Below are 17,029 nucleotides of genomic sequence, written 5' to 3'. Positions count from 1 at the left end.
CATACAATTGCAGCCCCCCCATTCTGACCCCAATCCCTCCCCTCCCGCCCCTGCCCCCCTAAAAGTGTCTCTGGTTCATAGTTTTTTGTTGATTTTGATTTTCACTTTCTTATAGTTATTTCTGTCCCCTAATAGAGTTGGGTAAGGCCTTATGTGACTGCATCACAGCCCAATTTCTCTCTCAACTCATGATGCTTCCTACCCTTCTCCTTGAGGTAATTTTATCATCCCATATTTCCTCTTTGTGCCTTCCTTTACTTCAGAGATCATACTACCTCCTTTCTTTTCCTGTCTTTTTGATGTCATTTTTATTCTTGCCCCCTACACGAATATATATGCCAAAGTTAGTTCTCAGTTCTGTGCTATGCTCTTACACTCAGAGAGATTATCTATTGTCAATTAGTTCAAGTTGCTAAAACAAAATAATATAGACTGGTATTTTTTTTCTCACAGTTCTGGTGGTTGGGAAGTCCAAGGTCAAAATCCCAAAATCCCATAGTGTGTGGTAAGAACCTGCTTTCCGGTTTTCAGAGAGCCTCCTTGCTATGTCCACACATGGTTGGGGTTGGGGGAAGTATGTGTGAGTGGGGGAGGAAGAGAGACAGACAAACCTCATCTAAACCTAATTTTCACCTCACATTGGTTAAGACTGCAACACATGAGAGGGGACACAAACATTTAGTCAATAACATCTATTTATTTATTTTTTTAAGATTTATTTATATATGCCTACAAGAGCTGGGGTGCAGGCCAGAGATGCAGGGGTGAGAGGAATCACCACAGACAGAGTGGGGGAACAGAACAAGCAGACTGACCGAAATACACTGCTGAGGGGAGCAGTGGGCGAGACAGGAGAGGTGGAACTCATGCTGCTGAGGCTGCGGATTGCTTTATGGTGCAGTGCTTTAACCCCTTGCACCACCAGGGAGGCCCTCAATAACATTTATTATAAATGTCTTAACTTCTAGAGAGACCATCATCAAATTTTATATCTAACCCTGATTTCCCATCTGAGACGAGTTCCACATGCCTCCTAGACATTTCTATTTGCATGAATGTATAATGATCACTGCAAAATTTTTCAAAAATATATTTAAAAGCAAATTCAGCACCTTTCCCCTAACCCACACCCTCCTCTGGACATGCACATGGCACCACTTTCCTCCCAGTAGGCCTAAAACACGAGTTCGATCCCTGGCCAGGGAGCTACCCACATGGTGTAGCAGACCTTTCCTGTCTTGCCCACTGCTCCCCTCAGCAGTGTATTTCAGTCAATCTGCCTGTTCTGTTCCTTGCTTTGTCTTTGGTGAATGCTCTCACCTCCATACCTCTGGCCTGTACCCCAGTTCTTGTATGTATAAATAAATAAATCTTAAAAAAAAAAAGATTAGAAATGTAGCTTAACTACACTTGATTCATCCCCTACTGTGATCCTTTCCTCCCAGTGTTCTTGTTTGTTTCTTCTATTAGTCTCCCCACAAATGCCTCTTTCTGTCTAGTGTGTATTCTGATCTTTAAGGTCAAACTTCTCTATGAAATCTTCCTTGAGGCCCTAAATCAAAATGTTACTTTCTGAAGCACTATTTACTGTTCTCTACTTTTAACTAGTATTCTTTTCTTTTTTCCTAGTCTGTCCAACTGCCTGCTTTGTTTTAAATTCAGAAACTCATTTCTTGATGTGAGCCCCTATTGCTATATATTTTCCTCTTATTACTGCTTTTGCTGCATCCCATACATTTAGGAAATTGGTGTCCTCATTGTCATTTAATTCAAAGAATTTTTTAATTTCTTCTTTGATCTTCTCATTAGTCCAGTGGTCTTCCAGTAGTGTGGTTTTCAATCTCCATGAGGTAAGAGAGTTCCTTGCCTTCTTTTTATGGTTTATTTCTAGTTTGATGCCTTCATGGTCAGAAAAGATGGTTGGTATGATTTCAATCATGGTGTATCTGCTGATGTTTGTCTTGTCAAAGCAGTGATAGTGAAGGCAAAGATAAACAGCTGGGACTACATCAAATTAAAGAGCTTCTGCACAGCAAAAGAGACAATAACAAAAACAAAGAGAAACCCCACCAACTGGGAGAACATTTTTGCACCCAACACTAATGATAAAGGACTGATCACAAAAATCTGCAAAGAGCTGATGAGACTCAACAACAACAAAGAAAATAATCCTGTCAAAAAATGGGCAGAAGAGCTAAAAAGAAACTTCTCTGAAGAGGAAATGCAAATGGCCAACAGGCATATGAAAAAATGTTCAACATCACTTGTAATCAGGGAAATGCAAATCAAAACTACCATGAGATACCATCTTACACCAGTGAGAATGGCACATATTAAAAAAACTAGCAACAACAAATGTTGGCGAGGGTGTGGAGAAAAAGGAACTCTCCTGCAAACTGGTCCAACCACTATGGAGAACTGTGTGGAGATTTCTGGACCTGCTAAACATAGAGCTTCCATTTGATCCAGCAATTCCACTCCTAGGTATTTACCCAAAGGACACAGAAACATCGATTCCAAAGAGCACCTGCACCCCTATGTTTATAGCAGCACTGTTTTACAATAGCTAAGCTTTGGAAACAACCCAAATGCCCAAAAATAGATGACTGGATCAAGAAGATGTGGTACATATACACAGTGGACTATTACTCAGCATTCAAAAAAGATAAACACATGCAATTTGCAGCAACATGGATGGCACTGGAAGGGATCATGTTCAGCAAAATAAGCCAGAAAGAAAAAGAAAAATACTGGATGGTCTCACTCATAGCAGGAATCTAGAAAACTTAAATAAGGGACCAGGAAAATGAATAACTATAAGAAAGTGAAAATCAAAATCAACAAATAACTATGAACCAGAGACACTCTATGGGGAGTGGGGGGGGGCGGGGAGGGGAGTGATTGGCGTCAAAATAAGGGGGTTTCAATAGTATGGGGAATATAAAAATAAAATTTATTTAAAAAAAATAAATTCAGAAACTCCCTTTTAGTGAGCTTTAGACCTTTGGTATTTCCCATAATTGATCTCTAGTAGATGTTCAATGTATGCTTAAGATGGAGATGATATTCTATAACCTTTCATAAGTCTTTAACCTAAGATGTCACTTTATTAGTAACAAAGAGTTGATATCTATATCTCTAGCTCATTTCCTAGATCTACACTTTGTAATTCTATGATGTGATGCCATCACCACAATCTCTCCCCGTCTTCTCCTTCTGCGATGGTCCTCTCAGGTGCATAAACTCAACCCTGAACCAGAAGTAGTCATGATCATGCCCTCCACACACCTTATTCCACTGACATTCTCCACCAGTATTCTTAGATATACTTCCTAGACTGATATTTAGCAACATAAAAATACCATGCACATAAACAACTTTTAAAAAAACCAACTTACCAAATAATAAAGGAATGAGAGGTTGGTTGCAGCTGCACTTTTCACTCTACTGTCTTTTTTTTCAAACATTTTTAAGGTCTCTACAGCCTAGAAATGAAATACATGAAAGTTATTATCATAGTAATCTGACAGTATTCAGGCTTAAGGTTGGGAAAAAGATCAATGGACCTGAAGGATAAGACCAGGGAAGAGCAAAAGAAGGGTAGATTAATATAGTCAGAGAAACTGATAACAAGATGAGAATCTGATTTGAGAATTTCTAAGACAGAATGAAATGAAAATAAAAATACAACAACTGCTATTAAGAACACAATAGATGGGCTTAATAGCATATTAAATAGAGCTGAAGAGAATTGTGTTTTTGAGCACTGAGAGTTTTGTGATACAGCTAAGGTGTTTTTTTTTAAATCTTTCAAAAAAATTTTTTTTGATCTATTTATGCATGCAAGATCTGGGTTACAGGCCAGAGGTGCAGGGGACAGGCAGTGAAAGGATTTATCAGAGAGTGGGGAGCAGAATAGGCAGACCAACTGAAATACAGAGCCGAGGGGGGCAGAGGGTGAGACAGGAGAGGTCTGCTGTGCCATGTGGGCAGCTCCCTGGCCAGCAGGAGATGGAACTGGTGCTGCAGAGGCTGTGGATAGCCCCACAGTATTGCGCTTAACCCCCTGTACCACCAGGGAGACCCGACACAGCTAAGTTTTATTCAGCAAATAGGCCTCAAAACTTTTACCTGAAATTTCCAACACACACAAATTGTTTTATCTAAAAGACATGATATTGCTCTTTACAAAATAATTCTAGGACTTCAGCTTGTAGCTATCAGGGACTTGCCTATAGAAGACCATTCTCCCATGGAGAACAACTTTGAAAGTTAGATAAAATATAAAAAAAAAAAAATTGAAGGCACTGGAGAGCTACTGAGGCAATCCAACTATAATCACATTTTCAAGTCATGAGAAATGAAAGTATTTTTTTTTTAAAGTGCTAGTTTTTTTTTTTTTTTTTTTTAAGATTTACTTATTTATGTATACAAGCACTGGGTACAGTCAGAAGTGCGGGAGGGAGAGAGAATTCACCAGTGCCGGAGTGGGGAGCAGAACAGGCAGACAGATAGAGGACACTGCTGAGGGGAGCAGTGGGCGCGGCAGGAGAGGTCTGAGCGCCATGTGGGACCCTTGATAGCAGCTGCTGCGCCACCGGGGAGGCCAGAAATTAAAATATTTTTAAATAGATATAACCCTAACCATTTGGAATGGTGAGACCCCTTGCAACAAGGTGAATGAATGAATGCTTACTTAACCTAGAAATGACTGAGAACTAATGGGGGGAAAAAGTGAAGCAAGACAATAGGTTTCCCATCCTTCTTTCCTTCTGAAATACATTTAGTGAATAAAAAAAAAGCTTGGTCTCTTGGTGCTTCCTGTTCCTGGAGTTTTGTCCAAGCATCCTACTTTACCTTTCACTATGGCCATCAGCTATGACCATCGAAAATATATAATCAAGTCAGAGCTGTTTAAGTGACCTCAAGTGAGATATACCTCAAAGGAAGTACCATCAAGCATACTAACTCAATGTTTTTAAGAGCAGGACATTTAAAAATACTCTATTCTATATGGCTTGTTTATGATATGAGAAAATTATTACTAAGTTTTTTTTATTACTTTAAAGAAAACTGTTGGAAGTTTCCGGGCCACTAGTTTTATAATTTTGCAAGGTAAACTCTATAAGCAAAAAACCCCCAAAACACTTTGAGGTTCTTTCTCATTTTCTTGGAAGCTTCTTCTATAAAATTGCCAAGAAAAGTCAAAAATGTACCTCAGAGTCTCTAAGTGTGACCAGTTGCATTTCATTTATAATCAGAATTGAGATGTTTTAATCTTTACCTTTAGATTGAGATTGTGTCACAATGAAAGTATTAATTTAAAAATAAGCACAGGAATTGTAAAACTCATATATCTGTGAAACTCTCTGAAGTATAGAAATTTCAAAAGTTATTCTCTCACATTTATGACACTCATAATGCAGAATACCAAGAACAAACTAACGCTTTTTTTTTTATTTTTTTTTTATAAATTTTATTGTTATATTCCTCATACAATTGCAGCCCCCCCATTCTGACCCCAATCCCTCCCCTCCCGCCCCCGCCCCCCTAAAAGTGTCTCTGGTTCATAGTTTTTTGTTGATTTTGATTTTCACTTTCTTATATTCATTTTCCTGGTCCCTTATTTAAGTTTTCTAGATTCCTGCTATGAGTGAGACCATCCGGTATTTTTCTTTTTCTTTTTGGCTTATTTCGCTGAGCATGATCCCTTCCAGCGCCATCCATGTTGCTGCAAATTGCATGTGTTTATCTTTTTTGAATGCTGAGCAATATTCCATGGTATATATGTACCACATCTTCTTGATCCAGTAATCTATTTTTGGGCATTTGGGTTGTTTCCAAAGCTTAGCTATTGTAAACAGTGCTGCTATAAACATAGGGGTGCAGGTGTTCTTTGGAATTGATGTTTCTGTGTCCTTTGGGTAAATACCTAGGAGTGGAATTGCTGGATCATATGGAAGCTCTATGTTTAGTAGGTCCAGAAATCTCCACACAGCTTTCCACAGTGGTTGGACCAGTTTGCACTCCCACCAACAGTGCAGAAGAGTTCCTTTTTCTCCACACCCTTGCCAACATTTGTTGTTGCTAGTTTTTTTAATATGTGCCATTCTCACTGGTGTAAGATGGTATCTCATGGTAGTTTTGATTTGCATTTCCCTGATGACAAGTGATGTTGAAATTTTTTCATATGCCTGTTGGCCATTTGCATTTCCTCTTCAGAGAAGTTTCTTTTTAGCTCTTCTGCCCATTTTTTGACTGGATTATTTTCTTTGTTGTTGTTGAGTCTCATCAGCTCTTTGCAGATTTTTGTGATCAGTCCTTTATCATTAGTGTTGGGTGCAAAAATGTTCTCCCAGTTGGTGGGGTTTCTCTTTGTTTTTGTTATTGTCTCTTTTGCTGTGCAGAAGCTCTTTAATCTGATGTAGTCCCAGCTGTTTATCTTTGCCTTCACTATCACTGCTTTGGGTGATGTGTCTGTAAAGATGTCTTTGATGTGCAAATCACGTAGTGTTTTGCCTATATTTCCTTCTATATATTTTATGGTTTCAGGTCTTATGTCTAGTTCTTTAATCCATTTTGAGTTGATTTTTGTGTATGGTGTGAGGTAGTGGTCAAGCTTCATTCTTTTGCATGTAGCGACCCACAAACTAACGCTTTTTAAAAATGAATGTTATAGTAAGTAGCTTATATCATTCCTTTTAGAAAGAGTTATGTTTATTATTCATTTAACAGTTATTCATAGTACAGAAAAACTTGAATTTAAATTTTTTATACTTGCTAATTGGTGGCTCATTAATAACAATACTTTAAGATTACATTTAATACCAAGTCTATACCTCCCAAAAAGGTAACTAGGAGTTCAAACAATATATAAAAAGCAATACAATACAAAGCTAACACTTAGAAGAATTAACAAAACTATTTTAGACCTTAAAACCTCCATTTAAAAACACCAGAGAGAATAAAGATATTTTATATTCTAAGTTTCTAAACTATAAACCGTTCTTAAAGACTACATAATTATTCTAATAAAAATTCTCAGGTCCTTTTTGCTTTTAAATAGGCTATTATCATAAATATTCTTTACATGTTCAGTGAATGCATATCCAATATTTCTGTTTTTAAAATATTACAAATCAATCTATCAGTGAAACTGTTAATGTGCATTTAATAAAAACAATGGCAAAATAATAATAGTAAACACTGTTAATTTGGGCTGTTTTTTTTTTTTTTTTTTCTTCTCCAAAAACAATTAGGAAAATCTATATCTCTATTTGGTTTTCTTTCCTGGTTGATACCATCTAGCTACTGGTTTAAACAATACTGAGTCTGTCCAAACACTGTCATTTCAGTCTTTTCTAGCTTTTCAGTGGAGTTCTTCCTCTACTACAAAGGCGATATCAAGGTACAAATCACCTCATACCCCTCCTGGGATTTTCTAGGCTGGCAAATAATAAACCAAGCATTTGACAGTTTTGATATGAGAAAAAAAAGGCCAAAAAGAAGTTTAGTAATAACATGTAACTTCCTATGTATATGGGAGAGGCCTAGTACAACTGAGTAACTTACCCACCTGGCTTGAGATGCCATTTTAAAGACCTTAGCTAAAGCAAGGGAGGTTGGGGGAAGAAAAGGGAAATTCAATTAGGGTGTTTATTGGGGAAGGGACAAAAAATAAGGTATGTAGATTTAGCTCTGTCTTCTCCACTGAAAAAAGACAACATAAGGTCTTTGAGGGACTGGTCTTTACACACAGAAGTTTACATTTAAATATCAAAAGCAACTTCCACTCAGCCTTCAGAGGCCCTCTCACTAAATAAACCTCTTGCCAAAAAGACATTTTGGGGTGGCAGATTTTTGCTCGCCTACAGTGACTACAAAATACTAAAAAGAATCATTCCTTGAGATTTCAGGATCGTTTATTTAAACAGCATTTAGAGTTAATTATAGAATTACATAAGGAAGCATAAGTGTTTTTCTTTTACCCTGAATTGCAAATAGTCTTCATCAAATGATCATTATGAGTTGATTTCAACACAATCCTTTTTAACCTAATAGTGGCTCTTTTCCAACTAAGACTGTATTATACCCACCTCCTTATACTTATAATAAACAAAAAATAAAAAAAGATAAAAGCAGAAATGTTGAAAAGAAAACAGAAATTACATTTTTAAAACATCAGTAAACCAGTACATTAAAATCTTAAAACTACAAATGGAACAAAAGATATTTTGAATAAGAATAACTAGGAAAGCAGCAAACATGACTGGGATAAATTTTTAATTTGAAAAGATTAGTTTTTCCTTAATGGATACAATTTTAAATCATGAACTATGGTAATATATTGTTAAATCTTTCCAAAAAGACCATTTAAAAAAATGAAGAGAAAAATGGCAGACATGGTTTCTCTATTCTGTCACCTATAAAAATAGTACTCATACACAAAATTAATTTTTTTGCGCATTGATGATTTCAGCAACATAGTTCAGTTAAATTTGTCTTGCTTCACTTCCACTTTCAGTAATGTACTGCATACAACAATATTAAAAGGTTACCAGTGGCATTTTAATGATTCAGGGTATGATGACCAAATATAACAAAAATAAAAATACTTTGAAAAGTCTTCAGTGCCTTACAAATGCAAAAAAAATTATTATACATACTAAATTTACATACACAAAGAAGTCAATTCATGATATTAATGATATTAATCATTTTATTAATCATATAATGATTATATGAACACTGAGGTTGCTTTATTTCCAATTGTGTTCTCCACAGTAGATGCCTCATCCCCTCTCCCCTAGAAAGGGGTTAGTCATTTCTATTGTCTCTCAGACAAAAGAAAGTATTTAAGTAGGAAGGAAAACTGAAAACATAGGCTTGGGATAGGAAATAAGAGAAATACTGTGGTTTTCTTTGGTCCTTGCTCTCCAAACTTAGAGGAGCTGCGTCATAGGCACATATGACACTGACCAATGGCTTTATAAACTTGGATATCAAGTTCCATTTTGTTTATTCTTTTGTTAGCCCCTCTCCCCATTTTTTAATTTTTAAAATTCATTTATTTTTAATTATTTTACGTATTTTTAACTTCATTTTTCATTTTTGTACAATTTATGCATTTTCATCTTGGTTATAGTCCCCATACAATTCCCCACCACCCATTTACCTGTGAACTATCACCATGGTCCCTTGTGCTCTTCCCACACTTGTTTTGATCCTACTCCCTTCTCTTCTCCTGTAGTATGTCTCTGATTTATAGTTGCCTGTTGATTTTGATTTTCACTTTATTGTAATTAATTTTTTTCCACTGATCCCTTATTTGGATCTTCTATATTCCTGCTATACGTGAGACCATCTGGCATTTTTATTTTTCTTTCTGTCTTATTTCGCTCCATCCATGTTGCTGCAAATGGCATGAGTTTATCTTTCTTGATTGCTGAGTAATATTCCATTGTGTATATGTATCACATCTTCTTGATCCAGTCATCTATTTTTGGGCATTTGGGTTATTTCCATAGGTTACCTATTGTAAATAGTGCTGCAATAAACACTGGGGTGCAGGTGTCCTTTTGAATTAATGTTTTTGTGTGCTTTGGGTAGATACCTTGGTGTGGAATTGCTGGATCATATGGAAGCCCAATTTTTAGCAGATTGAGGAACCTCCAAACAGCTTTCCACAGTGGTTGCACCAGTTTGCACTCCCACTGGCAGTGTAGGTGAGTTCCTTTTTCTCCATATCCTCGCCAACATTTGTTGTTGCTAGTTTTTTTTAATATGTGCCATTCTCACTGGTGTAAGATGGTATCTCATTGTGGTTTTGATTTACATTTCCCTGATAACAAGTGATGCTGAACATTTTTTCATATGCCTGATGGCTATTTGCATTTCCTCTTTGGAGAAGTTTCTTTTAACTCTTCCACCCATTTTTTGACTGGGTTATTTACTTTGTTTTTGTTGAGTCTCATCAGCTTTTTGTAGATATTTGTGATCAATCCCTTATCATTAGTACTGTGTGAAAAAATTTTCTCCCTATCAGTGAGTAGTCTCTTTGTTTTGGTTAATGTCTCTTTTGCTGTACAGAAGTTCTTTAATTTGATGTAGTCCCAGCTGTTTAGCCTTTCCTTCACTGTCACTGCTTTGGGTGATGTGTCTTTAAAGATATTGCTCAAGTGTATGTCATGTAGTGTTTCGCCTATACTTTCTTCTATATATCTTATGTTTCAGTATTTATGTCTAGTTCTTTAATCCATTTTGAGTTGGTTTTTGTGCATGGTGTGAGGTAGTGGTCAAGCTTCATTCTTTTGCATGTAGTGGCCCAGTTTTCCCAGCAGCATTTGTTGAACAAACTTTCTCTACTCCATTGCATATCCTTTGCTCCTTTGTCAAAGATTAGTTGATCATAAATCTGTGGGTTTATTGCTGGGTCTTCTATTTGGTTCCATTGGTCTGTGTGTCTGTTCTTGTTCCAATACTATGCAGTTTTGAATATTCTGGCTTTGAAGTATAGTCTGACATCTGGGAGTGTGATACTTCCATTCCCTTCTTTTTTAAAGCTTTGGCTATTTGGGGTTTCTAGTGGCTCCATATGAATTTCATCAATATTTGTTCTATTTTTTTGAAGAATGCCACTGAAATTTTTACTGGAATTGCACTGAATCTGTAAATTGCTTTTGGTAGGATGGCCATTTTAATAATGTTAAATCTTCCAATCCATGAGCAGGGGATGTCTTTCCATTTCTTTGTGTCTTCTTTTATTTCTTTTTTTTTTTTTAAGATTTATTCATTTATACAAGCACTGGGTACAGTCAGAAGCGCGGGAGGGAAAGAGAATTCACCAGAGCGGGGAGCAGAACAGGCAGACTGATGAAGTACACTGCTGAGGGGAGCAGCGGGTGTGGCAGGAGAGGTCTGCATGCCATGTGAGACCCTCGCTGACAGCCGGGGATCTAACCGGCGCTGCAGAGACTGCAGGCAGCCTCACAGCCCAGTGCTCAACCGCTGCGCCACCTGGGATGCCCCCTTCTTTTATTTCTTTTAACATTGTTTTATAGTTTATTTTGTATAGGCCCTTTACCTCTTTTGTTAGGTTTATTCCCAAGTATTTGATTTTTGTTGTTTCAATCATAGAAGGGATGGTTTTCTTGATTTCCACGTCTTCAGATTTATTGTTTGTATATAGGAAAGCTACTGATTTTTGCGTGTTGATTTTGTATCCTTTTACTTTTCTAAACTCATTGATTAATTTGATTAGTTTTTCTGTGGAGTTTTTGGGATTCTTTCTCTATATTATCATATCATCTGTGAATAGTGATAGTTTTACTTCTTCCTTCTCTATTTGGATTCCTTGTATGTCCTTCTCTTGTCTTATTGCTCTGGCTAGGACTTCCAGTATTATACTGAAAAGCAGTGGTAAGAGTGGACATCCTTGTCTTGTTCCAGATCTTAAGGGAAATGCTTTCAGCTTTTCACCATCGAGAATGATATTGGCCATGGGCTTGTCATATATGGTCTTTATGATGTTAAGGTATGTTCCCTGTATCCCAAGAATTTCGAGGGCCTTTATCGTAAATGGATGTTGCACTTTGTCAAAAGCTTTCTCAGCATGTACTGATATGATCATGTGGTTTTTATACCTCTTTTTGTTGATCTGTTGGATTACACTGATTGATTTTCAGATGTTGAACCATCCTTCTGTCCCTGGAATAAATCCTACCTGGTTGTGGTGAATTACCTTATGGATACATTGTTGGATTCTGTTAGCTAAGATTTTATTGAGGATTTTTGCATCAGTGTTCATTAGAGAGATTGGCCTGTAGTTTCCTGTTTCTGTGTGTTGTTGGGTTTGGTATTAGTGTAATGTTGGCTTCATAGAACATGTTTGGTATTATCCCTTCCCTCTCAATTTTTTTTTTAAAGATTTATTCATTTATTTATTTATCTATTATTTATACAAGCACTGGGTACAGTCAGAAGCGCGGGAGGGTGAGAGAATTCATCAGAGCCAGAGCGGGGAGCAGAGCAGGCAGAAGGACCGAAGCACACTGCTGAGGGGAGCAGCGGGCGGCAGGAGAGGTCTGCGTGCCATGAGAGACCCTCCTCCGTTGGCCGGGGAGCAGCCGGGGATCGAACCGGCGCTGCAGAGGCTGCGGGCAGCTTCACAACCCAGCGCTCAACCGCTGCACCACCAGGGAGGCCCCCCTTCTCAATTTTTTAAAAGACATTTGTGTAGGATAGGCACTAGTTCGTTTCTGAATGTTTGGTAGAATTCATTTGTAAAGCCATCTATTCCTGGGCTTTTGGTTTTGGGGAGGGTTTTGATTACTGTTTCAATTTCACTGCTTGTAATTGGTCTGTTCAGGTGTTCTATTTCTTCTTTCTGTAGCATTGGGTGATTGTAAAGTTGTAGGAATTTGTCCATCTCTTCTAGATTGTTGAACGTGTTTGTATATAACTGTTTATAGTAGTTTCTGATTACTCATTTGATTTCTGCTATGTCTGTGTGATGTCTCCTCTTTCATTTGTGATCCTATTTATTTGTGCTTTCCCCCTTTTTTGATTTGTGAGTGAGGGGTTTGTCTAGTCTGTTTATTTTTTTCAAAGAACCAACTTTTGGTTTCATTGATCTTTTGGATTTTTGAAATAGTTCTATTTTATTTATTTCTGCTTTGATTTTTATTATTTCCTTTCTTCTACTGGTTTCAGGGTTTTTTTGGTTGTTCTTTTTCTAGTTCTTTGAGGTGTGAGAATAGGTTGTTTCTTTGAATTCTTTCTTGTTTATTGATGTGAGCCTGTATTGCTATATATTTTCCTCGTATTACTGCTTTTGCAGCATCCCATACATTCTGGTAATTGGTGTCCTCATTGTCATTCAACTCAGTTTTTTTTTAATTTCTTTTTTGATCTCCTCATTAGTCCAGTGGTCTTCCAGTAGTGTGGGTTTCAATCTCCATGACATAGGTGGGTTCCTTGCCTTTTATTTTTTTCCCAAAGATTTATTTATCCATTCATTCATATAAGCACTGGGCACAGTCAGAAGCGTGGGAGGGTGAGAGAATTCACCAGAGCCAGAGCAGGGAGCAGAACAGGCAGACAGACGGAGGACACTTCTGAGGAGAGCAGAGGGCATGGCAGGAGAGGTCTGCGTGTCAGGTGGGACCCTCGCTGGGGATCGAACCAGTGCTGCAGAGGCTGCGGGCAGCCTTGCAGCCCAGTGCTCAACCGCTGCACCACCAGGAAGGCCCACCTTGCCTTCTTTTTACGGTTTATTTCTAGTTTGATGCCTTCATGGTCAGAGAAGATAGTTGGTATGATTTCAATCTTAGCTTATCTGTTGTTGTTTGTTTTATGTCCCAGTATGTGACAGATTCTGGAGAATGATCTGTGTGCACCTGAGAAAAATGTGTATTCTGATTTTGGTGGGGGCAGTGTTCTATAGATGTCTGTTAAGTCCATGAGGTCTAGATCCTTATTTAGAGCTTTAGTATCCTTACTTACTTTTTGTCTCATTGATCTGTCCATTGTTGAGAGTTGTGTGTTGAAGTCTCCTACTACATATGTATTTTCTCTGATGTCTGTTTTCAGAGATGATAATAGTTGTCCGATATATTTTGGTGTTCCTTCATTTGGTGAGTTTATGTTGATGAGTGTTATGTCTTCTTGGTGTATTGTCCCCTTAATCATAATGTAGTGACCATCTGGGTCTCTTTTTACCTTTGAGTTTGAAGTCTATTACATCTAAGTATTTCTGTGCCCTCTTTTTAACAGCTGTTTATTCTTCTGGTCTTGTCATAACTATGTTTCATTTGAGATAGACCATTGAAAGGGGAGCATGTGTTCCAGTTCCACGAAGGGAGCAAGGTAGTTATAGTGCCAGTGAGAGAACGCAACAGTTCTAAAATTGTGTTTAGCCCACTGCAACAGTAATGAGTTAAACCAGATATAAAAACAGATAAACACTAAGTTGTGCCAGTGAAAACAACATTTAGACTTTTGGCCTTTCCTGTTCCATGCAAATAATACCTGACTCTAAAAAACATTAGTTTTAGAGAACAGTTCAAAACCTGTAAGGGTAAAATGGGTCTCTGGATTAGAATATGGTTTAGTAATTTGGTATTTATGCTTTAAGAAACAAGGACAGGGCCTCCCCGGTGGCGCAGCGGTTGAGCGCTGGGTTCCGAAGCTGCCCGCAGCCTCTGCAGCGCCGGTTCGAACCCCGGCTGCTCCCCTGCCACTGGAGGAGGGTCCTACATGGCGCGCAGACCTCTCCTGCCGCCCGCTGCTCCCCTCAGCAATGTACTTTGGTCCGCTGCTCCCCTCAGCAGTGTACTTCGGTCCTTCTGCATGCTCTGCTCCCTGCTCTGGCTCTGGTGAATTCTCTCACCCTCCCACACTTCTGACTGTACCCAGTGCTTGTATAAATAAATAAATAAATCTTTAAAAAAAAAAAAAAGAAACAAGGACAGATAAAAATTAAAGTAATACTATATAATAGAAATTATTTTAAGATAGAAAAAAATTCACTCAACTTTAGAATAATTATATATAACATTTTTCTAGAAAAGAGTTTCCCAACATTATTGTTTTGAGTACTTAACATATGAAATTCTATTTTTTTTTTAAACTTACTTGGTTAAAGTCCTTTTGTCTCAAGTATGTAATTGCTTTGTTTATTTCCAGATCATTTGCTAGTTCTACATACTGGGAAGCTTTCACAACTTCAACACACCTGTAATAAAAAACATAATAATAGTTTCTTCATTTTGTTTTAGTATATTTATGTTTGTAGTTTTCTTAAATGTGAGATTTCGAAAAGAAAAGCAATTAAGTGCACTTAATTAAAGCACTTGATTTATTCCCATATAGATGTTACTGAATTCCTCAGTTCTAAACTAATTTTCTTCTCCAATTTTTCATTAGTCTGAAGTCGCTTCTAATCATTATTCTAACTCTAAATAAAACTGACAAATTCTCATTTTTAAACAAACTTCTAAAACAACTTTAAATTATAATAGGCAATATTTTTTCATCTTAAATGCTCTGATGGTGAGAAAAATTCTATAGAACTTGTAGAATATATTTAATCCTTCTGTCCAAAACAGACTATCATAGATCTATTCCCCAAAGCAAACAGAATATTTACTGTTAGTTACATGTCAGATACAGTACAAATTCCTAAATATCGTTTATAGAACCCTGAAAGGTAGGAATTATCTCTGTTTCACAGATAGGAAAATGAAAGATCTGAGATCCCACAGGTTTTTTCCTAAAAGCTAGGAAAAGCTTCTATTCTTATCTAAGTCCTTCTTTTCTTCTTCAAAGAAGAGATCACCAATTCCTAACGTTTTTTTTTTAAAGATTTATTTATTTATGCATATAAGAACTGGGGTACAAGCCAGAGGTGTGGGGCGGGGAGGGTGTGTGTGAAAGGATTCACCAGACAGAGAGAGTGGGGAGCAGAACAGGCAGATCTACTGAAATACTCTGCTGAGGGGAGCAGGGGGCAAGGCAGGAGGGGTCTGCTGTGCCATATGGGTTGCTCCCTGGCCAGCCTGGGTTCAAACTGGTGCTGCAGTGGCTGGCAATAGCTTGATAGCACTGTCTTTAACCCCTGCACCACCAGGGAGGCCCACCAATTCCTAATCTTCTGCCTTTGTCCTAACTGAAGAAGCAATCACTGCTCCCTCTTTTATGACCTACAACAATGTAGTTTGGGGTCTCACTGAGGTCTAGGTTTATCAATAAACATTTTCTAAGAATCTTACCTTTCCTCTCAGAGTCTATCATGTGAAGTCTTCCCCCTCTCTATCCTTGATACCTCAGTACCTAAAATGCAGGATAAACATTCCTGAACCCCTCATTAGTCTTTAGAATTTACAACCATGTAAATCCTCCATATGGATGTTATTAAATGAATTTTTTCCTTTGTTAACACCTTTAATGATGTTTTGATTACTTGTCCAGCCTGAGAACAACCTGGAGACAGAGAAGATGATTACTTTTATACCCAGACATTACAAAGGAAGTTTAAAGCCTAGGGAACTTAACTAGTGAATTCCTCCAACAGTTTCATGGAAAAATAACACCTTCTCTTAGAAATTCTTCCTGAGAATTAAAAAAAAAAAAAAAAGAAATTGTTTCTTGGGCCTCCCTGGTGGCACAAGGGGTTTAAAACGCGACCTACAAAGCTATCCGCAGCCACTGCAGCACAAGCTTGATCCCTGGCCAGGGAGCTACCCACATGGTGCAGGAGACCTCTCCTGACTCGCCTGCTGCTCCCCTCAGCAGTGTATTTCCATCAGTCTGCCTGTTCTGTTCCCCACTCTGTCTCTGGTGAATCCTCTCACTTCCGCACCTCTGGCTTATACCCCAGTTCTTGTATGCATAAATAATAAATGTTTAAAAAAAAGAAATTGTTTCTTAACTTGGACAAGCTCAGGATAACCTTTCTAAAATCAAAGGCATTCTTTTTAAAATTATAAACCTCATTCTTCTCATTGACATGAGTATACAAATCATAAGTCAATGATTAACATTTCAAATCCTGTGATATTTTAAAAGAATAACACATCACAAACAAGTGGAGTTAATTCAAACTAGTTTAGCATTCAAAAATCAGCCTTATAATTTATTTTGATAGATGGATGTTGACAAAAATTCTTAGCTAACCAGAAACAAAGGGAAAAATACTAACAGCCACATCCTGACAAGTGGCACCATATCCTGACAAATAGCACCATATCTTGACAAATGGCTGTTTTTAACAACTGATACCTGCAAAATGTCCTGAAAGGGGGGCATGAGCAGACAGTAAAATACCCTGACTTGGAGTAATCAAGGTCTCATTAGCATGCATATTCCAGGTGGAGATTTAAGATCCTAATGAAACATACAATGTATGAAGAAGCATGAAATTCATTTTCACTTACCTCAGGGTAGTCCAGCTGAAAACATATTATGATATTTCTCTCCTTTACCCCATCCTGATAACCAAACTCCTTAAAATTCCCTTCCAGACTTTCCT

General features: G+C 37.6%; 1 protein-coding gene across 9 annotated transcripts in view; it reads right to left on the bottom strand.

The window, feature by feature from the left end:
• Window positions 1-17,029, bottom strand: part of IFT88 (intraflagellar transport 88) — a gene marked incomplete at both ends in the record, with an annotated part of 138,024 nt that overhangs the window by 63,739 nt on the left and 57,256 nt on the right. For all 9 annotated transcript variants that reach the window (XM_084234455.1, XM_084234458.1, XM_084234454.1 and 6 more), the window contains 2 exons: window positions 3,399-3,485; window positions 14,635-14,734. In XM_084234455.1, the coding sequence (XP_084090581.1) occupies window positions 3,399-3,485; window positions 14,635-14,734 (187 nt within the window). The remainder of the gene's footprint in view (window positions 1-3,398; window positions 3,486-14,634; window positions 14,735-17,029) is intronic.

This window comes from Talpa europaea (assembly GCF_964194135.1).
Source record: "Talpa europaea genome assembly, chromosome: 6".
Lineage (NCBI taxonomy): Eukaryota > Metazoa > Chordata > Mammalia > Eulipotyphla > Talpidae > Talpa > Talpa europaea.
Note: the sequence above shows the minus strand (reverse complement) of the source record. Positions and strands in the feature narration are given on the sequence as shown.